Here is a 24,262-nt window from a genome sequence, read left to right on the forward strand (position 1 = left end):
TAGTTACGCACTTGAAAGATGTCTGCAGGAAAGCAAGGAGGTGCTCTGTGCTTCTTTATCAACGGGAAAAAGGTAGGTTTAGAGTTAATGTTATCATAGCGACCGTTTTGTTTTCTGACAGATAAAATCTGCACAGTTAGCAATTTCCGAGGTGACTTTTTACCTCGCGCTGCTGTTAGCAAAACTCTTAATATCATTTTTAGACAAGCACAGGTGAGTTAAAGTAAAAGCAGCAGTGCTGAGTAAAACATTTGCAAGTTGGAGTTGTAATGACCTTCACACATGTTGCGAAGTGAACAAAAATGCAGGAAGAAGGAGACATTCTTAGAAAGCTGTCATCTATATTGGTTCTGAAAAGGTAAGGTGCATTTGCAGAATAAGTGCAAGCACACACAGGACTGCCTCACGTTATTACGGTTTTGTAAAAGAGAAACAAAATGGGCATTAAAAACTGAAAGCAGGCCAAGTTCTGCAAATCAAAGAGAAAACATCTGGCTGACTCACGCTGAGTGACAGTTTCTTTGTGTACTACACCGTTCAAACCTCTCCATCTTGGCCTCAAAACAAGATCCTGAGATTTCGGTGCAGGACTTTTTTGGCTCAGGGTGCTTTCACACGTGCGGTGTCAAGTCGATTCTCCACCTCTTGCAGTGTATTTATGCAGGTGTGAACACAGTAATCGTTAGGTGTACATTACACATGTGAGCTAAAAACGTCCCATATGCGTTGTATTCTCAATGCATGGAGGTGCTTTAGATGGGCAAAGGTCTATACGGGCTAGCAACCAGCTGTGAAAGGAACCTAAATCCTCAGTTTTCTCACACAGCCCCCTCATCCTGTTCTCACTTTCGTTGCTCCTGCCCCAAAACCATCCGGCCAATGAGCGGACTCAGTGTTCTCACGTGGTTTGTAGTGATGCAATTTGGTTTACTTGGAGGTCACTTTTGTTTTCACACAGAGAAAAAATTAACCAAAAGCTACAAGTTTACAAACTCATCAGCTGATTAGGACCAGAGTAAACAAGCTACAGGTTTGAAAACGCCCTAACATACCTCAAGCTGGAAGGATGTGCAACCAAAGCACAGGTGCTCTTCAAGTTTGTGTGTCGAGTCCAGTTCACACTTCTTATTTAGACACGTGTGTCCAACATCCACCCATCCAACATCAGTCGTAGGTCGACTGGCAAGTAACGAGGTGGCCTGCAGAGAGGAGATCCAACATTAGAAGGCATGGGGCTCTACCAACAACCTTTACTCTGATGGTGGATTACAGGACGTCCAAGAAAAGTGGACAGGACGCCGTCTTCATCAGTGGTGCTGAGGTCGAGCAGGTAACTTGGAAATCCTTGAGGATCTGACGAGGTCTCTGTAAACCGCCTGTAAGACAAAGAAGTCCCTGAATCTATTCACCTCCTGAGCAGGTCGTAACAGGTCAATACCTCACGACTTCTATTGTAACCACCAGTGTGGTATTGCACCTGAACAAAGGGCTCTGCAGCAGGTAGTAAAAGCAGATGACTGCACTGTTGGCACCCAGCTGCCTGCCATCACCTGAAACGCCTCATTCAGTGTTCACGTAGCATCACTTCTGACCCCACTCACCCTCACAGTAGACTTTGGACAAATGAAATTAAATTCCTTTCTTTTTTTTTTCTTTTTCTTTTTCTTTTTCTTTTTTTTTTTTTGAACCTCAAAATGAAACAAAAAAAAAACTAATTAGAAATTACAAAACTATAACTTCTCGAGCTGCTGTTGGGTTGCCCATAAATTAGTGGTGCAGATTTCCTTGTGCTTGTATACTAACAATAAAGTGAATAATCTGAATAGTTGTTCACTAATGATGACAACATTATAATGCTTTTATTGCAAGAAGTCATGTGACAGTAAAATACATCATGCTGACCCCTTATAGCTCAAAAACGAAAGCAATCTTCAGAGTGATAATTGTAGAAATATCTAAGTTAGCTTAAATGTTTAGCCTATAACTAGATTTTAATTGTACTTTTAGTTTCAGTTTCAGTTTTATTTGTCATATGCAAGTTAGCACAGGGTCAACATTGCAATGAAATGTGTTTGACGAGCAGCAGTCACTCAGCAGCATGATACAGTAGGAGAAAATATAATAAAATAAAATAGAAAAATAGTAAGGAGCAAAATATTAGAGAGACATGGTAAAAGAGAAAAGATGACTAAATATGTATGTATCTATAAATATAAATATATGTACACTAGTGATTAAATAAGAAAATCTTGAAAAGAAATATGACGGGAGGGCAGATGGGATATTGCACAGGAATGAGCAGCAGAAAATTACAGTATTGCACTTTTAAATATAAATATCAATGCATCAGTGCAGATTAAACAGAGTACTTGTGAAGCTGCAGGGTAGCTTCTGAGTGCTGTGTTGTGTGTGTTTAAGTGTTGTGGTTGAGGTGTCGTATGGCTTGGTGGTAAAAACTGTTTTTACGTCTTGTAGTCCGAGCATCTGGCAGACTCCTGTAACGTCTGCCAGATGTTAACAAGGAGAACAGCTGATGTGCTGGGTGGCTGTGGTCCTTGATGATGCTGTGTGCTTTACGGAGGCATCGCTGGAGGTAAATGTCCTGAATGGCAGGAAGCCTCGTGCCAGTGATGTGCTCTGCTGCCTTCACCACCCTCTGTAGTGCTTTACGGCTGCTGGCAGAGCAGCTTCCGTACCAAACTGTGATGCAGCTCGTCAGCAAGCTCTCAGTTGCACACCTGTAAAAATTTGAGGTGATGTTGGCGTTCATGCTAAACCTCCTCAGCCTCCTCAGGAAGTAAAGCCGCTGGCGAGCTTTCCTGATAGCAGTGTCTGTGTGAAGGGTCCAGGAGAAGTCCTCGGTGATGTTGACTCCAAGGAACTTGAAGCTGCTGACCCTTTCGACCTTGACACCGTTGATGTGGATGGGCTGGTGTTCTCTGACTGGTCGTTTCCGGTAGTCCACTATCATCTCTCTAGTTTTGCTGATGTTGAGAGTCAGGTTATTTTCCAGGCACCACTCGTACAGTGCCATCACCTCCTCTCTATAGGCCGTCTCATCATTGCCTGTGATGAGGCCTATGATGGTTGTTGTCATCAGCAAACTTGATGATGATGATGTTGGACTCGTGTTTAGCAACACAGTCGTGTGTGAACAGGGAATATAGGAGGGGGCTAAACACACAACCCTGTGGCGTACCTGTGTTTAAGATGAGTGATGAGGAGGTGTGCTTACCAACTCTCACCACCTGGGCCAAGTCGTGCTTGGTGATTAATTTTATTTAATCATAAAAATGCACATTATTTTTAAATGTCAAATGTAAACTTGTTGAATATTCAGTTTCACAGTAAAGTGTCATCGGTGCAGTTCAGAGTTACTGTTGCCCCTGATTACATCCATCCATGTTACACCTGTCTTATATATTATTGTTCTTCTTAGAGATAAAACGCTAACATTAAACTGACCGTCATCTAAGCTGTAGGCAGCAGAAGAAACATGCTGTACATTCAACACGCGATCTGTTTAGTGCTTGAGGTACCTCGTCACGTCTTCCACAGGCAGAGAGAGAAACCTAATGAGCATGTGCAGATTACGTGCCATCACTTTTTGCTTGTTTCTGATCAGATTCACTGTAACAACTGCCCTTTGTCTCCTCTCGTCCGACGCAAATGGGACTATAAAATGGAATTTTCTATCTCTTAACTATCACTTAGATTAACAGGCAGTGATCCACATGTGACTTTGAACATGGTTAATAAAATATTCAAATCACACGGATTATGAAGTTTTACCAGTGGAGATTTTAGAAACGATTCGGTGTGTTCTCCTGGTGCCATATTGTCTTGGTTCTGGTGGGTTTTTGTTTTTTAAATGCTTGAATGACTTGTAGGCTGGTGTTAAGTGGCTTAACAACCAAAAGAACATACTGGGAGTAGGTCAGAAAATGAGTGAAAAAGCGGTCAGTGTCCAAAGAAAAGCTTTGAAAGACCTTTAGAGAGCCAGGAGAAATATTGATCAAGAGTGCTTTAGTATTACAGGATAGTCTGGCTGCTTGGTAACAAAGTATATAGAAATGAGAGCTGGCTCAAGACTTTTGCCCAGCACTGTATAAGCAAAATAAATGCAGATGTTACAACTGATTTTCTTTGGTCCTGTTAAAACAGGTGACGGAGAACCATGCCGACCCGGAGACGATGCTGTTGCCCTTCCTCAGGCAGAAGAGTATCCTTCAGACCAGTTTTCAGTTCACCTTCGCTGTTTAAATGTTAATACTGGTGCTGTCAGCCGCGTTAAAACGGGCTAATCCGCGTTAATGCAGATTGGGCCCGTGTAAGGGTTACTCGGCATTAACGCGTTAATGTGGTTTAAACGCGTTAATGCTGTCATCACAACTAACGCGATTAACAATTAACCCATCTGGAGCGCAGACTGACTCAAAATCCCTGAAAGGTCTCTGTCAACGCATTTCAGGCAGTTTGTCCGTTCTGCGCTCCAGATGGGTCGAGTGTGTTTAAAAAAATTTAATCGTGATGAGCGCATTAACGTGTTAAAGCTGACAGCCCTAGTTAATTGCTTAGTTGTAAGCATTCGGTGGACTTGTCTTTATCCTTGACTGTTGACTTCAGTGAAATTAACTGGAACCAAGTACGGCTGCGGCGGAGGAGGCTGCGGAGCGTGCACAGTTATGGTGTCGCGCTACCAACCTGCAACGAAATCCATCATGTATCCTTTTTGACGTGGTAAATGGACTGGTTCTTATATAGCGCTTTTCTACTCTGTCCGAGCACTCAAAGCGCTTCATACAGCTAATTCATTCACCCAATCACACCCATTCACACAAGCACTTCTAAACTTAAGTGCTAAGTAGCTAACATTCATACACATTCACACTCCGATGGATGCATCAGAGAGCAACATGGGGTTAGTATCTTGCCCAAGGATATTTGGCATGCAGACTGGAGCAGCCTGGGATTGAACCACCGACCTTCTGGTTAGTGGCTGATCCGCTCTACCACCTGAGCTACAGCCACCCCCCCCGACGTCACACCACCTTGTACTGCTGGGGTGTTGTCAGCTGGATTTGACTTTTTTTGGTTTTTTTTTGTTCGTTTTTTTTTTTTCCCCATTTTTTGTCATTTTGTGGCTGTCTGTGCATATTTAATGCAAATATCAAAGTTTAAGATGAACTTTAAGATTCAGACTGCTCTTGTATCCATCCCCAATATTTGAATCCGTAACAGTTTGTGGGCTCGTCCTGTGGTATTGGGGTGGAAGTTGGAGGTTTGGACGGTCCGAGGTTGTCGAACGGACAGGCACAAGCCTTGGGCACAACTTCAGCCTTAGGACTGGAAAAATCAATTTGTTGGTTGATCTCTCAGCCTCTTTAAGTGAAATTAGATTTGCAGAAAACAGGAGAGAGTGTAAGTGTTGGCTTGGCAAGCCTGGTATGGATGACCACACTGAACTTCTGTGTTGACCAATGGTCACTTCCCTCCCTGACAATGAAACAATACAGTCTGTTTGACTCATTCACCTTCCTGTAGCTGAGGAGGAGATAATGGGACACACACTGAGAGGAATCTGAAACAATGTTGAACAGAGATTTTAAAAATGAAGGACAAAACCAAACAGTTTAAAGCTGTCTTGTTTGGGGGATTTTTTTTTTTTTTTTTTTTTTGTCCACAATCAGCCTTATTACATGGTCTAAAGCAGTGGTGGGGAGCTCCAGGCCTCAAGGGTCAGTGTGTCAGATGTGGGTTCGGGTGTTCTGTGCAGGTCTTTTCTTTGTGGAGATAGTTGTAGAGAAGAAGCTTTAGAAATCAGTACTGGTGCATGTAGTGTTGTTTTAGTGGTACTACTGCTTAATCTGCTAATACTTGCCTTAAGTCACCTTACTTGTACCGTCAGCCATTACTCAGCCAACGCCTGCCTGCTGCCGCTCTGTCAGCTCCACGGAGCCGCGGTCACCACAGTGGAGGGCATTGGCAGCACCAAGACCAGGATCCACCCGGTGCAGGTCAGTTTCCAGGGACACCCCTGTTATTTATGTCATCTACGTTTATTTGGAAAGTTCCCTTTTATTCCAAATCATTCCTCCTGATGAGTTGGTTGGCTAATTCTGTGATTACATTTTAAAGGCCAACTTTATTTACATGCAAACAAACTGTAAACCAAGTGGGGGGGGGGGGGGGGGGGGGAAAAACTACAAACACAAGATAAACTGTTAGGTTTGTGGTTATGATGTCCTTCCAGGAGCGAATAGCCAAGGCTCACGGCTCCCAGTGTGGCTTCTGCACTCCGGGGATGGTGATGTCCACGTACTCTCTGCTGAGGAACAAACCGCAGCCCACCATGGACGACATCACCCAGGCTCTGGCTGGTGTGTTCCACTCTCATTTGAGTTGTTTGTTTTTTCTGCTGTCATAGTTTTGTCACATGAAACGGGTGAATAGTTGTGTTGCCCAACTTTTGTCCTTCCTGTCAGTAAAATGGTACACCTAGTCTCTCCAGTCAGCTGAACACACAGTACTTTTTTGTTTAAGCATAATCTGGTGAGAAGTAAATGATAAACTAGGAGAGTAACCACTCTGACTTAAAAGCATTCAGATTTTCTACTTTTTTCTTGAGGGCTCTTTTGAATTTTGAAGATTATGGCTTGTAGTTAATGAAAATCGGAAATCCAGTATCAATTATGGGAATATTTATTGAGATGAATAAAAGATTTGCAGTACAGAAATATCCAGACTGTAGGAGTCAGGTAAGGCGTGTTGGCTGGCAGATTAAGTTTATTTATAACTAACTCGGTCACACTAGCTGACTTTTGACAAATGCTGGTTGGAGAATGGGACGCCATCCCACATTGGTGTGTGACCAGCATGAGGAGGAGGTGCCAGGCTGCTATCCCTGTGTATGGTTCATCCACATGCCCCATGTGGGGCCTCAGTTGGTTTCTTCAGGCTTAAATCATCCAGTCCAATAAATGACACCCAACAAGAGTCAAGTGCAGAACAAGCTGATTGACGGAGAAGATCTGGCAAGTTTTCCATGGGTATAATCCACCAAACACAAATACTTTTTGTGTAAAGCTTATTTATTTTTAAAAACATTTGAAGATGATTAACTAAAGGCCGGTCGAAGCGGGCACGCTCCGTTTTGCACTAACTATTTCAATCCCGGTAGAACTGCAACCACATAAGCTAGCGGAATAATTTTTTAAAATTTTTTATTTTTTTTGCATAAAACCGGAGGACTTGCATTTCATGCATTCAGCTTGCGCTAGGTCATAATTTCCTTCCATATATGGCTTTGCAAAAAATTGCATTAAAAAGCACTTGCAGCAACAAAAACATAATATTCCAGAAACACGCTTTGCCAATCCGATCAGCTGTTCAGAACACTTCCTATGCTGGAGTAAATGTCAGAGCGAACTATCACATGTCCGCCATTACCTGCCAAAACCAGAAGTGACATCATTTTCATGGGAAACATAGTTTTTTCCCTACAGGGAATTTAATAAGATTTATTGTTGTTTGACTTTATGCCTTTCTGTATGGTTTCTGGGATGCTTAGAACTCAAATAGCACTGTTGGAAATAGTTTATTTTGATGCACATGCTTGGGGGGGGGGGGGGGCTGTTTGGTTTGCAAATTTGCATTATAATAATAATTTTCCTGGAGTATATAAAAATTGGTTTATCTCAAAAATGAAACTATGAAAACACTAAAATAAATTCCTGTGGTTGGAAACTATTTTGTGCAACTTTTTGCATTTACAGTTTTAAGGGATAGATCTCTGAAATTTCTCTAACTAGAAATATGTATAAAAACAAACGAAACAAAACAAAGATGATTCTCATTTTATTTATTTTTTTGTTGTTTATTGCACTTTTTTGCAATTTATGTAGTTACTATGGACTTAATGCATACATATTTTTGAAATTTGGGGTATAACGGTTGTATTAATGTATAGCAACTTGAAATGCTCCCAAAAATGGCACTACAGCGTTTTTTGTTTTGTTTGTGGTTTTTTTTTTTTTTTTAAACTCTGGCGGACTTGGTTCTATGGTGGGCCTTAAAGGGTTAAGTCTTGAGTTGCATCTGCAGGTGTACTTGAGGCCCTCTCCTCTCCGTGAACGTGGCATTTCGGCTTCATGCCTGGACAGCAAACTAGTTACTCTTAAAAACTTGTGGTGAAAATCTGTGTCAGACCTCACTTGGACATCACAGTTAGGGAAAATGTTTTATACAGTAATATGAGAGAGGGTGGAAAATGGCACAAGAGCCTGCCTTGTGGTTGATGTATGTTCCTACCCTCATGTGTGATATGCAGGTAGTGAACAAAGCCAGGTTGCAAAGAGTAGCTGGAGTCGCACGTCTTTTTATAATTCACGGCTTCTTGTTGGGGAAAGCTTTGATATGTTTTGATGACATTTATCATCGAAGTAAAATTAACTCACTGTGGCGTTTCTTCAGGTAATCTGTGTCGGTGTACCGGATATCGACCCATTGTGGAAGGCTGCAGGACCTTCTGTCAGGTACACTCTAATTTTAGGCAATTATTATTATTATTTTTTTTTTTTACACATTTATATAAAAAGAGAGAAATGTTGTGAGAACATGAGTATAAACAAATTGATACGTTGATGCCAACAGGAAGCCAACTGCTGCCAAGCCAATGGTGCTGCAAACTGCTGCCTCAATGGAGAGAAAAATGGTGATGAACCTGAGCAGGTGAACCTGAGCTTTTTTTGTTTGTTTTTTTTGTTGGGGCGGGGGGCGGGGGGGTTCTCTTGTTTTCCTCTCATTTTACTGATGCTGCTTTTAATGAAGCACATTCTTCTGACCTTTAATTGCTCAATCAAGCCATTAGCTTATATTTGGTGTTGCTGTTCTTTTTATGCACTGCTCTTGAACACCTGATCAACAGTGTAACAGTCAGTTAAACTTCAAGGACATCAGTGTCCATCTTTATGCTGAGGGGACCCTGATTCATCAGAGTACAGGACAAAGCCCGGCTTTGTGTGGCCAGAGTGTGTAGGCAGCTCCTGGACGAAGCACTGATTGGCCTTCACGTTCCTCAGACCAATAGCCACGTGAGAACCTCAGAGACTTAATGAGTCAGTGCCTCAAACACTGCCACATGGAGCCACAGACAGTTAAGGAGTTCAGTGATGGCCTTACCTAGGTTTCAGAGGAGATTCAAGATTCTTTGTCACATGCATAGTTATACAAGTACAGCATGCAGTGAAATGTATCACGACACACTCCTCGAACATTATATACATTAAGTAAAAATGCTGTATGTTCTGGTTTAGGACCCGCATGGCTTGGGGATAGAAGCTCCTCTTGAGTCTTTGTCCTTGCCTGGATGGTGCGGAACCTTCTGCCTGATTGCAGAAGTTGGAACAGATTGTTCCTGAGCCACCACAGTCTCTTCAGGAGCATGCTGAGGTTGTCAGGAGTGCATGCAGGCACACGGGGGTTAATCCGGGTTTATTTTTTTTCTGTGTTTTCGTCTGCAGGAAAAGCCTCAGCTCTTTGACAAACTGGATCTTCTGCCATTGGATCCAACACAGGAGCTGATCTTCCCTCCACAGCTGATTGTAAGTCATCAAAGGCAACAAGAGGAAGGTCTTTAAAATTCACACTTACATCCTGGTTTGGTGCAGGAGTATCTAAAGCTCCAGTTAAACTATTGATGCTACAGTAATGTCCCTTTTCACTACAGCTGATGGCAGATACAACGAGCCCGCAAACACTCACCTTTCATGGGGAGAGGGTCACCTGGGTGTCTCCGGTTTCTCTGGAGGAGCTGATCCAGCTCAAGGCCAAACATCCCAAAGCTCCCCTGGTCATGGGCAACACCAACATAGGTCAGCAGAAAACACCCTCTGAGGTGTTTCTAACATGATTTAAAGAGTGGAAATGGAGAAAAGATTTTTCTTTGTCATTGTTTGATCAAATTCAGGTTTCTAAACTAGATCAATTATTGGTTAGACTCCTGCTTTTATAAAGTGTATCGTTTTAACCCGCTCTATTTGCTTTGTGCTGAAGGTCCAGACATGAAGTTCAAAGGCATCCTACATCCGCTGATCATCTCTCCAACCAGAGTGAAGGAGCTGTTCGAGGTCTCTCAGACGCCACAGGTGGGTAACCTACACCTTCACCTGAGGCTCCAGCCCTTTGTTGGTGTTCATGCACGGGCAATGAGTTTATTTTAGGGTGTGCATGAGGTAAAGTTGGTTAATGTGCTTCCTCTCTGCAGGCGTTTGGGTGGCGGGCTGCAGTTTGTCAGAGCTTCACTCTGTCTTGGAGAAACTGGTTCCTCAGTTCCCGAGGAGAAGACGGAGGTGTTCAGAGCACTGAACCGGCAGCTGGGGAACCTGGGAAGTGTGCAGATCCGAAACGTCGCTGTAAGGAGAAATCGCACATGTACCATTGATTGTTATTATTCGTGTTTTACTTCATTTCTAGATTTATTTTTCCCCTTCCTCCACATCATGTTTCCATTGCTTAAATTAACCCTTGCTGTAGCACTAACTAGCCACTGTGAAAGAGTCCCATTTAATTTTAATTACAAAGAGCAAAAATCTAAAGTATTCATAGGATTTTGTTTTAACATCATCCTGATGCAGGATCCTCAGCTGATATATGCTCATATTTATTTGAACATTTAATACACCTTGTTCTTTGAGATGTATTCATATTATTTGTAACTGGTACTGTGGTTTCTTGCTTATGGAACATAGACTTAAGTTTGAATAACGTGGACTGCTGCTTTGTGGACACTGTGCATCAGTGCTGGTGCGTTCCTCTCACCACATGTTGCATTTTAGCCGAGGGCGAGCAGAAAAGGCTCATTGTTTTTGTGAAATATGAAACTCCCTGATGAAGTCTTGTGTGCAGAAGCCTGTTGGAGTTCATCCAGTTGAGCTTGACTAAAGCATGAGAATGAAGCCATTTTTAAATGATTTTTAAGCCTGTCTGTACCCATCTATCTGTTTTCAATGTCACAGGGCCAACACGTAGACGACCATTCATGCTCACATTGACATCTTTAGAATCACCAGTTAACCGAACACCGTGCATGTTTTTGGGGCTCTGGGAGGGAGTCGGAGTGAAACCCACACAGACTTGGGAAGGACAAGCAAACTCCATGCAGAAAGACCCCACTGTAGATTCAAATGCAAGACCTTCTTGCCATGAGGCGATGGTGCAAGTGTTGCTTTTGTTGCATATAAGCATTTTTTGCTGAGCTGTAGTGCTCTGCACATATTCCAGAAGGTACTCGGAGCCCGTTGCTCATTTTACAGGGCTTATCTGTAATGGCTGCAGCTGCCGTGCACGGCTGTGACTGGTGTGTCAGGAACCGGTTAACCAGTCAAACAGTTGCTGCACAACATCAACAAACCAACACCACATTCAAATTCCCCATAGAACTGAAAGTAAAAAGCTCCTAAGATGTTACGTTTCATGCATCGGTCTAACATTGTTTAAATGGTGCCTGAGTGGCCAAAGCTGAGGGCACAGCTGCGCTCATGCTAGCTCAGCCAGTGAAGGTCTACTGCAGATGATGAGAAATACTACTGCGATATAGTGAACATTTCCTCATGGGTCAGACGTCATGCAAAAAATCAGCTAGACAAAGAAGAAATATCTTCGCTGTGGGCATGAGGGGGCACTGTAAGACAAAAAGAGGGCTGGCTTCAAAGAAACTAAAATTCAAAGCCTTGAATTAAAACTTAAACTGATTATAATCTCCTCTCTTGTTTCTGAGTACAAGTTTAATGTGTCCTGTGTCTGCATTTAGTCTCTGGGAGGAAACATCGTGAGTGCGTACCCCAACTCGGATCTGAACCCCATTTTGGCTGCCGGCAACTGCAAAGTCGGCGTGATTTCCAGTGGTGAGTCGCCAGGACTTTTATGCTAAGTGTATTTAAAAAAAAATCAAAGATAAGTGATGAATAAACAAAAAGCAACTTTAACTCTATGAATTCACCAGGAGGAAGACGAGAGGTTCCCCTGAATCAGGACTTCTTCGTGGGATTTGGGAAAGTCATCCTGCAGCCGGAGGAGATTGTCGTCTCCGTTTTCATCCCCTTTTCCAGAAAGGTACACAAACTTTATTCTTTATTTGTAAGAACATGCGTCTCCTCCACAGTGGTGACATACATTTTACTGTGTGGCTGTGAGCGTCTGTCATAGATTATGTGCTAAAGAGAAAACGATTACTAGTGCTGCACCTCATCTCACCTGCAGGGGGAGTTTGTTCAGGCTTTACGCCACGCACCGAGGAAGGAGGCCTCCTTCGCCACCGTGACAGCCGGGATGAGGGTGATGTTCTCAGAGAGCTCCAGAGTGGTTCAGGATGTCAGTATTTACTACGGAGGGATGGGCCGACCACAGTCAGTGCAGCCAAAACCTGCCAGGCCATCATCAGGAGGTCTCTTTGTTTTCCCCTCAATTTCCGTTCTCTACTTTACTTCATTACTTTCTCACCTTGTGCTGATTTGCTTTTCTTCCCTTCAGGCCGTGGGACGACGAGACCCTCGGCCAAGCCTACGACATCCTTCTGGAAGAGCTGGCCCTCCCTCCTTCAGCTCCAGGAGGGAAGGTGGAGTTTCGTAGGTCTCTGACTCTTAGTCTGCTCTTCAAATTCTACCTGGAGGTCCTGCACAAGCTCAAAGCAATGGTACAAAGAGATCTACTTTAAAGAAATAGTGCAGGGTAATGTGGTAAATCCAACTGACTTAAATGTGTTTTTACAGAATGTGATCACAGACGAGGTCCCTGAGAAGATACAACCTTTACCCAGAGAGATCCAACCTGGCCTGCAGGAGTTCCAGGTTACAAAATGGCTTTCAGAATGGTTTAACTCAAAAACAGATGTGCTTTCTTCATAAACCCGACTACTTCCTCTTCCTCATCAGCCTGTCTCAAAGGACCAGAGTAACCACGATGCAGTGGGGCGTCCCATGATGCATCGGTCCGCCATCAGCCAGGCCACAGGCGAGGCTGTGTACTGCGATGACCTCCCCAAGATAGAGGGCGAGCTCTTCCTCATGGTGGTCACCAGCTCCCGACCACACGCTAAGATCACGTAAGCACTAAATGGCAACGCCAACAAGGAAGTGCCAAACACTGCAGTTCCTCTAATGGCCACAGGAGGTGTCTTGTCCACCATCACAAGTAATTGTGGTCCCTTCAGGCAGCACTAAAAAGCAGATTCTTCTGTTGCTTGCACTGCATAATAGGTTTCCTGCTTTGTCTTGCAGGACTTCCACAGGGCTGTGGAGTGACACATTTGCGCAAACAATAGAAATGCAAAATAATGGATGCATACAGGAAACATGAAGACCATGATCAGCTGCAGGAAGTGACAGGAAAGGCAGAGCAATGCAGCCAGATTGACACGATTTGCTTAACCTTTAAACGTTAGCCTTAAACATGGCTTCCACGTCAGCAATGTGAAGCAATCTATAAACCTGTATTCTATCCAAAGACCACCAGATGGCGATAGTTGAACGATGACCTCTAGTGTGTGTGTGCGTGTGTGTGCTTTGTTTCCAAAGACAGATGGTGTCACTGACACAGGCAGCAGATCTGGCGATGTTAACACTTTCATTGGGAGTCACTGACATTACAAGTCAGTGCATCAGGGGGGCAGATGATGGTTTGCACATATGCAGAGGAGGGATGGTGGATATACTGGACAAGGGATGTTAAAGAAAATCATGCCTGTGCAGTTATGAAGGAGTCAAGTTATATTTTGTATCTGGCTGTAAAGATGTTTAATTCTGCTGTAAAGTCAGACATTTTAACATGGGAGTCTATGGCGACTGACTCATGCTTGGAGTCAGCCTCAAGTGGTCACTAGAGGAACTGCAGTGTTTGGCGCATTATTGTCGGTTAATTTTGTAAAAAATTTTCCAACCGGCAATTGTCAGTCCAACAATTGCCCATGGGTGATATATTCGCGTATGCGCAGACTTTTTGATGGGCGGAGCAATGTAATCATGCACGGTCTGATTTGGGTGTTTACAACACAGAAGAAGTCCAAACATGGACAAACTAATTACCCCCCCCCCCCCTTCCCCCACGGTCGTCACGATTAAAAGTTTTAATGCTCTCAACCCATCTGGAGTGCAGAATGAACAAAATCTCAACAAACTGCCAAAATGCGTTGATGGAGACATTTCAGGGATTTTGAGTCAGTCTGCGCTCCAGCTGGGTTAATTGTTAATCGCATCAAGTCGTGTTAATTCGTGGTGACGGCACGTTAATGTTGACAGCACTAAAAAAGAAAAAAAAAAAAAGTCGCCGATGTGGATTTTTTTTTTTTTTTTTTTTTTTTTCGGCGGGGGGGGGGGGGGGGGGGGGGGGGGGGGGGGGGGGGGGGGGGGGGGGGGGGGGGGGGGGGGGGGGGGGGGGTGGCTTTAAACCTCCATCATTCTTAGCAAACTCACTCATGGGCAAATAAATAAATCACCCTGGTAAACTTCTCAAACACGACTAACTTGCATGAGCGATTGGACTATATGTTCATCCAATCGCCCCACCCTAGTCAGCATAGACAAACTGCACTTTGGAGCTTTTGAATTTAATTATCTTTAAATAACGAGGCTTAGTGCATTTACATTAGAAAAAGAGGCTCTTTCTGGTGTTTTCATGCTGATATTTTGATGTCTGCTGTCTGACAGAGGGCTGGATGTGAGCGAAGCCCTACAGCTTCCCGGCGTTGTCGACGTCATCACAACCAAAGACATTCCCGGGAAGAAAGTCCGCACATTTTGCGGCTATGATGAGGAGCTGCTTGCCGAGAGCGAGGTAGAGCCTTCTGCACACCCACTGCTCTTCACTCATATTTAAACACTAATTGGGAAATAACGACACTCACCATATCTGCAGGTGTCGTGCATCGGTCAGATGATATGTGCGGTGGTCGCCGACACGAAGGCGCACGCCAAACGAGGAGCAGCAGCTGTAAAGATCAGCTACGAAGACCTGCCCGACCCCATTTTCACCATCGAGGTTTGACTTTTTACCCTTTGAGCATCTGCATCATGGGGAATACTATAGTTTGAGTAGTAAAACTGTTTCTGTTCCTTTACATCACAAGCATTGATACTCGGGATGTTTTGCTCTGTTTTTTGATAATTCACTGGAGAAAATGCTACAAGTGCAGATGGGTAAACTTTTCAACGTCACACCTTTTGTGACAGGAAGCCGTCGAGAAGTCATCTTACTTTGAACCACGACGGTTGCTTCAGAGGGGAGATGTGACTGAAGCCTTTAAAACTGTCGACAGGGTTTATGAAGGTAAAAGTTGTTTGAGAACAACCGGAAGAAACGTCTGCTTTTTCTTTTTAAACTCTGCATGTTTTATCCTCAGGGGAGATTCGAATTGGAGGCCAGGAGCATTTCTACATGGAGACGCAGAGCATGCTGGTGGTTCCCGTCGGCGAGGAGATGGAGTTCAACGTTTACATCTCCACTCAGTGGCCAACTTTGATTCAGGTAAATGGAGCAGGTGTGTCAGTGAACCTGAGAGTTACTCAGGGACTAATGCTCACCACTGCTCACATGTTGACATGTTGAACATAAAAGACAAGTCAGAGCTGCAGGTGGGTTGGATCTCTCTGTGCAGGATGCTGTTGCCGAGACGTTGAACATCTCATCCAACAGAGTCACTTGTCATGTCAAAAGAGTGGGCGGAGCCTTTGGAGGGAAGATCACCAGAACCACCGTTTTGGCTTCTATCACCTCGGTGGCTGCTTGGAAGTGAGTCCAAAGGATTAGCAAGTCTTTCACACAGGCTGGTCGGTAACCTCCAGGACACAAATATCTGACAGAGGCCGTTCACTTTCAAAGTAAAAGGTCTACGTTACCAAAGCAATTGCAAGTAGGTTTTTGTTTCAGCACCATCTCTGTAGCCACTGGCCAACTAGTGGGGAATACAACAATTTCCTTAGCAGCTGGCTGTTGCTAAGGGTAGCTTACCTTCGTTCTCTGGGCCTGTGTTACTGAGGCCTGAAGAGACATTAATAAAGAAAAAGAAGCTGGAAAGTTCTTACATTTTGTTTTCTTTTATTATAACTGTTTAAAGGACCAATCGAGCCGTCCGCTGTGTCCTGGAGCGCGGCGAGGACATGCTCATTACAGGAGGCCGACATCCCACCCTGGGAAAATATAAGGTACAACCAAGCGCACAGGATATACCTTCTAATTTTTAGGTGTTGCCCACTGTTTTGATTTTATTTTTTTAAGAAAATTACTTTTGAATTTCAAATATACTTGTTATCGTTATTTATTGGTTAGGATTCTGAGTGTTTTGTGTGAGGGGAGCCTTCCAGCGCTTTAATTATTCAAACATTGTGAGAAACAGTGTGATGTAGGACAAAACCAAGGTGCAGCAGAGTCTGCAGAGAGGTTTGTGTTTGTCTCTCAGCTGTAAAGACTGATGTGGTATTGTCGGCACTCTACCGAGCAGGCGTGGAACGTGGATGCCTAAGTTTGTGACTCCAGTAACTCAAAGAAGCGATGTAGGAGTTTTAAATCAATACCATAGGTGTATCTACTAGGAGGTTGAGAGGTAGCTCCAGTATTTTTTGTAAAGAGTTGTCTTACATTTCTTACTTTTTTGGTGGTTTACAAATGTGGGCTTTAAAGGATTTCATCTTCAGTTTTGAAAGGTTGTGACCAAAAGATCTTTAAACTTTTTAGTTTTAAAGGCGTTGTTGACTTGTTGACTGCCGTTTGTTTCAGGTGGGTTTCATGAATGATGGGAAGATTGTTGCTGCAGATTTCCAGTTCTTTGCCAACAGTGGCAACACTGCAGATGAGTCTCCATTGGTAAGTGGAAAAAGGAAATGCTACTGGAGATAAAAGTAAGTGAAACGCCAAAGAACGTAAGAGTGGATTTTGTGGTGTTTGCAGGTTGCTGAGAAGATGGTCCTCCACATGGACACCGCGTACAACATCCCCAATCTGCGAGGTCGCGGCACCGCATGCAAGACCAACCTGCCATCAAACACTGCCTTCAGGGGCTTTGGGGTGCCCCAGGGCCTGCTGATCGTGGAGAACATGATCAACGACGTTGCCATGGTGTTGGGATGCCCCGCCGACAAGGTTCCCCTCCATCCTCTCCTGCCACAAGCTCGACCGGGTTTACAAAACAGCATCTAATTAAATGTTTAAAATCCTTCATCAGATTCGGGAGATGAACATGTACAGGGGCCCTTCGACCACCCACTACAAGTTTGAGTTCAACCCCGAGAACTTGCTGCGCTGCTGGGAAGAGTGCAAGCGCCGGTCTGACTACAGTGCCCGCCGTGGCGCCATCGAGCAGTTTAACGAGCAGAACCGCTGGAAGAAGAGGGGGATTTCCATCATCCCCATCAAATACGGCATCGCCTTTTCAGATGGCTTCCTTAATCAGGTCTGTGATCTTATTCTGTCCCTGCAGGCTTGGACTTTGTAAACTGTTTCCAGAGTTTTGTGCTCATGTTCACAAGTTTTTGCTGATGTGAAAGTCAGCAAAAATTTTGCATTCATTGTTGGCGCCATAGAAAAAGAAGCCATATCTAGTAATAGATCATGCAAAAGGGCATGGAGAGAGCTGTACAACACTGCATGACACCCTGTGATGTCATAATGACTCCATGAAGTCTTGCAGAATGTATAATATATCTAATATATCTTAGGTTTTAACAGCTTACAGAAGCCAAAGAGCCAATTCTGCTCAGGTCCTGTGGGTAAAGACAAGAGCCTGTTTCAGGGTCTTTGTGTTTTTTCTTTGTAGTTGTTACTGCTGTGGCTGCGCGACTGCAAGTTGCATGCAGTCAGCTCAGTAGCTGCTTGCTTCTGTTTAGTTCAGTTTTGTTTGTGGCAGGCTGCAGCTTTGGTCCACATCTACAAAGACGGTTCGGTTCTGGTGAGTCACGGTGGGACGGAGATGGGTCAGGGAGTCCACACGAAAATGCAGCAGGTACTGTGTGAAGCACCTCACTGGAAACAACAAAAAATGTGTATATAACAAAATATCATGTATTTGTGTAAGTATTTAAAAAAAACAAACAAAAAAAACAAATGAACTCAAAGGTTAACTTAAATTAATTAGTGTTAATGTATGCATGTAAAAATCTTATAAATATAATAAGAAACACATGTTGAGCTATATAAATGTACAATGTAAATATACAATTGTCAAATTTAGACTGTATAAATGGAGTACATGGGAAAAAATAGGACATTGGGATGTATAAATTAGGAATATGTTAAAAATAGTTAAATAATAAATTCATTTTGTGCATCAAAATCAAGAAATAAGCATAAAGACTTAAAGAATCACACAATAAATGCATTTATTTTAATGCTATTTAACAGATAAGAAGACAATTGTTGGGTGGATTAAAAAACAACAGCTGAACTGTATTGCTGCATATTACATTAGAGCCTTCCAGTTTAATGTTTAACACCATTATATTTGGATAATCTGCGTGAGATAACTGTAGCACTGAAAACATGTGAAGGCAGCACACTGGTGAAGCAGTAGACACAATTTTTATTTTTACCTGCTTACAAAGGTTTACCTCCCGTTACGCTCGCTTTCACCATCGTTTTGCCACAAATGCAAAGAGGGCACCAATTTTAATTTATCCGCCACTGAAAATAGTTCCCGAGAGTTGCACTGTTTGAGGTGCAAATTTCACCGGCCAGGTCGCACCACAGGACATCTGTGGCTGCAATGAGCAGGGATTTTATTTTATTTTTTTCCCCTCCATAGCCAAGAGGTGTTAATTATTAGCTTATGTATCAGAAATGTTCAGTAAACTATTTTTGGTTTTTTGGTTGTAGTTTTGAGACATTTGCAGATATTGACGTTAAGAGGATGAACATTAGAAATACTGTAAAGTTTGTGTCACTGCTGTTTTTGTTTTATTGGTCTGTCTTTGGCCAGATTTGTGCTTTAGTATTACAAAAATGCAGAAAAACACCAGATTTATGCCTTTCGGGGTCTGGCTTTTTCTGTTTTTTTTAGATTGCAAGCCGGGAGCTTCACATCCCGTCCTCAAAGATCTACATCAGTGAAACCAGCACCAACACCGTTCCCAACACCTGCCCATCTGCTGCGTCCTTTGGTACCGATGCTAACGGCATGGCGGTCAAAGATGCCTGCCAGATTCTGTACCAGCGACTGGAGCCAATCAGAAAGAAGAACCCCAAAGGAACCTGGGAGAGCTGGGTACGAAAATCCTTGAATGATGTTGTTAGATTTGGAGCATTTAAATAACATAACTTTTCTTTGAACACAGGCCAAAAAAGCATTTATGGAGAAGATCAGTTTGTCAGCGACTGGATTTTACAAGTATGATAGAAATCTCCCCCCACACCCATAATGGATGAAGTAGCAGTGAGTGACTGTTTCTTCCTTTTTGTCCTCAGAGGTCCTGACCTTTACGTAGACTGGGACAAGATGGAGGGCCAGCCTTATGCTTACTACACCTACGGAGTGAGCTGCTCCGAGGTGGAGCTGGATTGCCTCACTGGAGAATACAGGGTCTGTCTGCACGGTCTCGACTCTGAATGCCACTTGCTGCAAACAGAGGAATATTTCCAGAAAATAAAGGAATCTTTTTTTTTTTGTTCTTTTCATGTTTGTGCTTCTTGCAGACGTTGAGGACTGACATCGTAGTGGATATCGGCAAAAGTGTGAACCCATCTGTGGACATGGGCCAGGTCAGACCCACGGCCATTTTACATCTTTGCATGACTGCCTGGCAGTTGTTTCAGTGTCATTAACCAACACAATGTAAACAGCATGTGCAGTGTAAAAGACTGGAGCCAGACTTTGTGTTCTTGAGAAATAGTTCTCTGGGCTTTCTGAAGGTCTGCCGGTGCAGTAAAATCATACCTGGACAAAAAAACACACAGTGGAGCACTATCAGTCATGGATTGGCCTCGACAGAGCCCGGACCTCAACATTACTGAAGCAGTGTGGGATCATGTTGACAGAGAACAGAACAAAAGGCAGAAACATCCAAAGAAGAGGTTTGAATGTCCTTCAGGAAGCCTGGAGAACTATTCCTGAAGACTACTTAAAGCCTAGGGCGGGGTATCGTCACTGATTTCTAGAATCGATTCGATTCAGTTAGATTTGAATCTGGGAAATTTTGCCTCAGACAGTCAGAAATATTATAATTCAGATCAGTACATTAACATACTTTTGTATCTATAAAAAGGAAGCTGACACTTCCCAGACTTTATCAAAGGTGTAAGCATTACAGCAGATGCCTTTGTGTCAAAGTAGCTGAGGATAAAACGCAGAAAAACATGAAGGTGATTTTTCCTGGCCTGGGATTTTATAAAAAATATTCTGCAGTGCACCAAAAACGAAAGAAAACCATTAATCAACATATGAACATTACCTCTGAAATTACAGCAGTTTTATTAGAGACACAGCTGAGCGTTTTGCATTTTGCATAATTTTAAAAAGTTTAAATTTGTTCAGTATTGAACGGCAGAAATTAGGTTTTCTTTTCGGAAGCAAGTAAAAGGGAAAAAAAACAGCGGCCGACAGCGCTGTAAACAACAGTAGACTTGTGCGTAACAAGCAAGCGAATAATGCAGAAAACAGATTTCGGGGATAGACGGGAAACTGTTCTTGAAGTACACAGAGAGAGAGAGAGCTGTGCATGTGTGATTTTTATTGTGGTGGAAGCAAAACAGCAAAAGTCAGAGTGAATTCATGACGATGTTTATGTGAAGCGTAGTTTGGATCTTCTTTTGCTGCTGGTTCGGTCAATATTGTTTGGAGAGAGATGAAACTAACAGGTTTATGATCAGCGCAAAAAGGGCGTAAACACAAAGCGCGGACCCGCCGAAACATCAGAATCAGCGAGCTGTCGGCTTTCAGCCACGACCGTGTCCGTAGGGTGAGAAAGGCGACATCTCACTGAGTCTGATCCGCGGGTCCGCGCTTTGTGTTTACGTCTTTGTACAGAAGCCGTGTACCTGCTCTCGTTTACTGTTTAAAATGTTTGGTGGTTGTCAAAATTTTGTGACGTTTCACCTGAGATTCTGGAATTTTGGGCAAAATACATTTATATAAAAAAATCGATTCAGGATTTTAATGAATCGATATCACGTTATCCAAGCCAGAATCGATTATTAAAACCCACCCCTATTAAAGACATGACAAAGCTAAGAGTTCAGACTGTGCTGAAGAATAAAGGTGGTCACACCAAATAAGTAATTCAGTTCAAATTATTATATAGTGCCAAATCAGAACAGCAATCCCCTCAAGGTGCTTTATATTGTAAGATAAAGACCCTACAATAATGCATTGAAACCCTCAGCAATCAAACAACCCACTATGGGTAAGCACTTGGTGTAAAAAAAGAAAAAACTTGCTTTTTAACAGGGAGAAAACTCTGGCAAAACCAGGTTCACGGAGGGCTGTCTGCAACCAGACCTTGGCAATATTAATCATTTAAAAAGGGGGAACCAGAGGTCCAGAGCCAAAAGTTACCTGAGCTGACCTTCAGGTTTGTTAGAACTGTTCCACCCCCCCCAATCGATATGTATACTCAAGACCGTTTGCACGGTTCAGTAAGTGGCTGCACCCATTTCACCCAGTGTTTTTAAAACAACAAAACAGTAAACAGTAAAAAACAACTTTTAGCAGAGAGTAGTAATTAACAACGTCTCTCTCCTTGATTTCTTCCCTTCTCTCAGATTGAGGGAGCGTTCATGCAGGGTTTGGGTCTCTACACTCTGGAGGAGCTGAAGTTTTCTCCCTTCGGGCTGCTGTACACTCGAGGACCGTCTCAGTACAAGATCCCAGCGGTCTGCGACGTGCCGCTCCAATTTAACGTCTACCTGCTGCCCGACTCTGACAACCCCTACGCCATCTACTCTTCAAAGGTTGGACACAAGGAGGAAGATTGCTTCCAAACACCTCAGTCTTTTAGTTTTCTATCGTACTTGGTGTGTTGCGTTGCTGATGTTCGTCTCCTGTGCAGGGTATTGGAGAACCCACCCTCTTCTTGGGCAGTTCCGTGTTCTTCGCCATCAAAGACGCCGTGGCTGCTGCTCGCTCCGATTCTGGTTTGAAGGGACCCTTTTCTCTAAACTCCCCTGCAACACCAGAGAGGGCCTGCTTAGCCTCTGCCTCCCCATTCACTCAGAAGGTAACTATACATGTCAGCTACACAATCTGGAGTTCGCCTAAACGGGACAGTTTGTAAACTTCAGGTCCTGTAACTGTAAATTTATGCTTACAGACAGGAAAGGTCGAGGAGTTCAGCTGTCACATAAATTTTAAGCACATTCAGCTCATATTAATGAGAGAGCCACCGTGAGTGATGGCAGGAAGCTCATACCTGTGGGAATGCTGTTAGATGGTGTGCAGAACTGTTTTGAACACCAAAACTTTACACATTAATTCCTATTATTTTTGTTTCCAGGTTCCAGCCAGCAAACCAGGGTCTTTCAAGCCGTGGGCCTTGGACATCTGAGACTGAATCAAACTAAAGATTTTAAACTAATCATTTGCCGCGGGGCAAAGGTGCTTTTAATCCACTTCAGTGTTTAACAGCTTTGCAGATTTTATTGTATCATTGAATTTAAGATTTCAGAAGCTAAACACAAATCACTGAGATGCACACGTCACACCTGCCCACTGAGTCAAATACACATGGTTAACGCTGTTGTGCAGTCGAGTTTCCTTTAAGACTGCATGTTTCACTTGTTGCACAGAATCTGTCATAGATCCGATGATCATGATCATTTCTTTTTTGTGGTGGTCCACCACATGCACAGTACAGTTAGTTTTTAATCTTTTATAAATCTTTTTTTTTTTTAAGTTATTCTGTTACCAAATGTAACCAGAATTGTGGCCCAAGTGGGTTTCAGCCCGCAGATGTGTTACTCATTTTTATTAATTTTAAACACAAAGAATCAACATTGTGATTGAATTAGATTTATTCTGTGTTATGGGAAATGTGAGACGATCGTCCACTTGATCTTTGGTTTTGTCTGAATGCATTGATTTGTTTTGTGCTTGAATGCTTGATTTAGAAGGGAAAACATAAATTATGTTTAATAAAGCAATGAAAATCCACCTTTTGTGTCTGTAAAACTAAGGATAAACTCAAAGTCACTTTAGAGACTAAGGCCATGCTGACTGGTACATGAGGATGATCACACCACAAGGATGATCTTCACTGGCTACAGCTGTTGTGCTGCTCATTAAAAGAAATGCCTAATCAGCCACTCACATGGCAGCAACTCTGCATGTTTAGGGACATCAAGACAACCTGCTGGACTCCAAACAGAGCATCAGAATGGAGACAAAATGGTATGTAAGTGGCTTTGACTGTGGTGTGGTTCTGCATATTTGAGCAGCTGTTGCTCTGCTCTTCCACACAACCATCGTAAACCTATCATAAATACAAATGCTTTTCCTTTTTAAATTCTGCCATATTTGCCTATAACTAAAGTATTTCTGTATATCAGGCAAATAACAAACGGAAGTCATGTTATATTACTAAAGTTTACCTGGCACAGTGTGAGAAATAAGTGAAGCACAACATTCAACCTCTAAGAAAATTATTTTCTTTAGGAATGGAGGTAAATGACTGTTATTTGGCGTCTTATTAGTTTTTGTAAAAGTAAATTACAAAAAACATTTTTTAGGGTGAAGTATTTCAATTAAAGAGCTTACGGAATAACATTTGTAATGGATTACTCACTACAGACGCTCTAACTGTGGATTACTGGATTATTTGAAGGCAAAACTTTTATGTAACACACACACTTGTGATTTATTGTAACAATACAACTTTTTTTTTTTTTTAGTCTTTGGCTAAAACTTAATTAGAACAGCAGAATTTTTATATCTCTTCTCTATATATCTCTATAAATGTATATCTATATCTATCTCTCTCTCTCGATCTCTCTCTCTCTCTCTCTCTATATATATATATATATATATATATATGATATATATATATTAGGGTGCAACGATACTCGTATCGATATAGAACCGTTTGATACAGTGCTTTCGGTTGGTATGCATAGTATCGAACAATACAACATTTTTAATTTATTTTATCAACTTTCCTTCTGATGATGCTGTCTGTGCTGAGCTCAGTGGATCTGCGCTTGACAGTGCAGCCTAGGCGGAGTAGTCGAACACAGATTCACTGAGCGCAGCAAGCTAGCAAGACAGAAGCTAAGCTTGCTTGCAACATGGCAAATT

At 42.8% G+C, this 24,262-nt stretch overlaps 2 protein-coding genes across 2 annotated transcripts; both read left to right on the plus strand.

Annotated features, from left to right (window-relative positions):
• The first annotated feature begins 623 nt into the window (after positions 1-623).
• On the plus strand, positions 624-12,627 carry LOC146491669 (aldehyde oxidase-like). The gene is made up of 15 exons (XM_085150395.1): positions 624-1,330; positions 4,165-4,222; positions 4,627-4,723; positions 5,909-6,017; positions 6,254-6,380; positions 8,473-8,534; positions 8,653-8,730; positions 9,522-9,602; positions 9,728-9,872; positions 10,054-10,171; positions 10,265-10,412; positions 11,810-11,903; positions 12,002-12,111; positions 12,259-12,369; positions 12,529-12,627. The coding sequence occupies exons 1-15, from the start codon at positions 1,259-1,261 to the stop codon at positions 12,625-12,627; spliced, it is 1,509 nt and encodes a 502-aa protein (XP_085006521.1). The 5' UTR covers positions 624-1,258.
• On the plus strand, positions 12,529-23,216 carry LOC146491670 (aldehyde oxidase 1-like). The gene is made up of 20 exons (XM_085151645.1): positions 12,529-12,691; positions 12,768-12,845; positions 12,930-13,099; positions 14,700-14,826; positions 14,908-15,030; positions 15,222-15,318; positions 15,392-15,516; positions 15,647-15,780; positions 16,106-16,193; positions 16,765-16,851; positions 16,936-17,127; positions 17,210-17,437; positions 17,891-17,986; positions 19,040-19,243; positions 19,314-19,366; positions 19,444-19,558; positions 19,672-19,737; positions 21,736-21,924; positions 22,023-22,190; positions 22,467-23,216. Exons 1-20 carry the CDS (start codon positions 12,689-12,691, stop codon positions 22,515-22,517), a joined length of 2,394 nt encoding a protein of 797 aa, XP_085007771.1. The 5' UTR covers positions 12,529-12,688; the 3' UTR covers positions 22,518-23,216.
• Positions 23,217-24,262: the final 1,046 nt, after the last annotated feature.

The sequence above is a fragment of the Neolamprologus multifasciatus genome, chromosome 23 (genome assembly GCF_963576455.1).
Source record: "Neolamprologus multifasciatus chromosome 23, fNeoMul1.2, whole genome shotgun sequence".
NCBI classification, from domain to species: Eukaryota; Metazoa; Chordata; class Actinopteri; order Cichliformes; family Cichlidae; genus Neolamprologus; species Neolamprologus multifasciatus.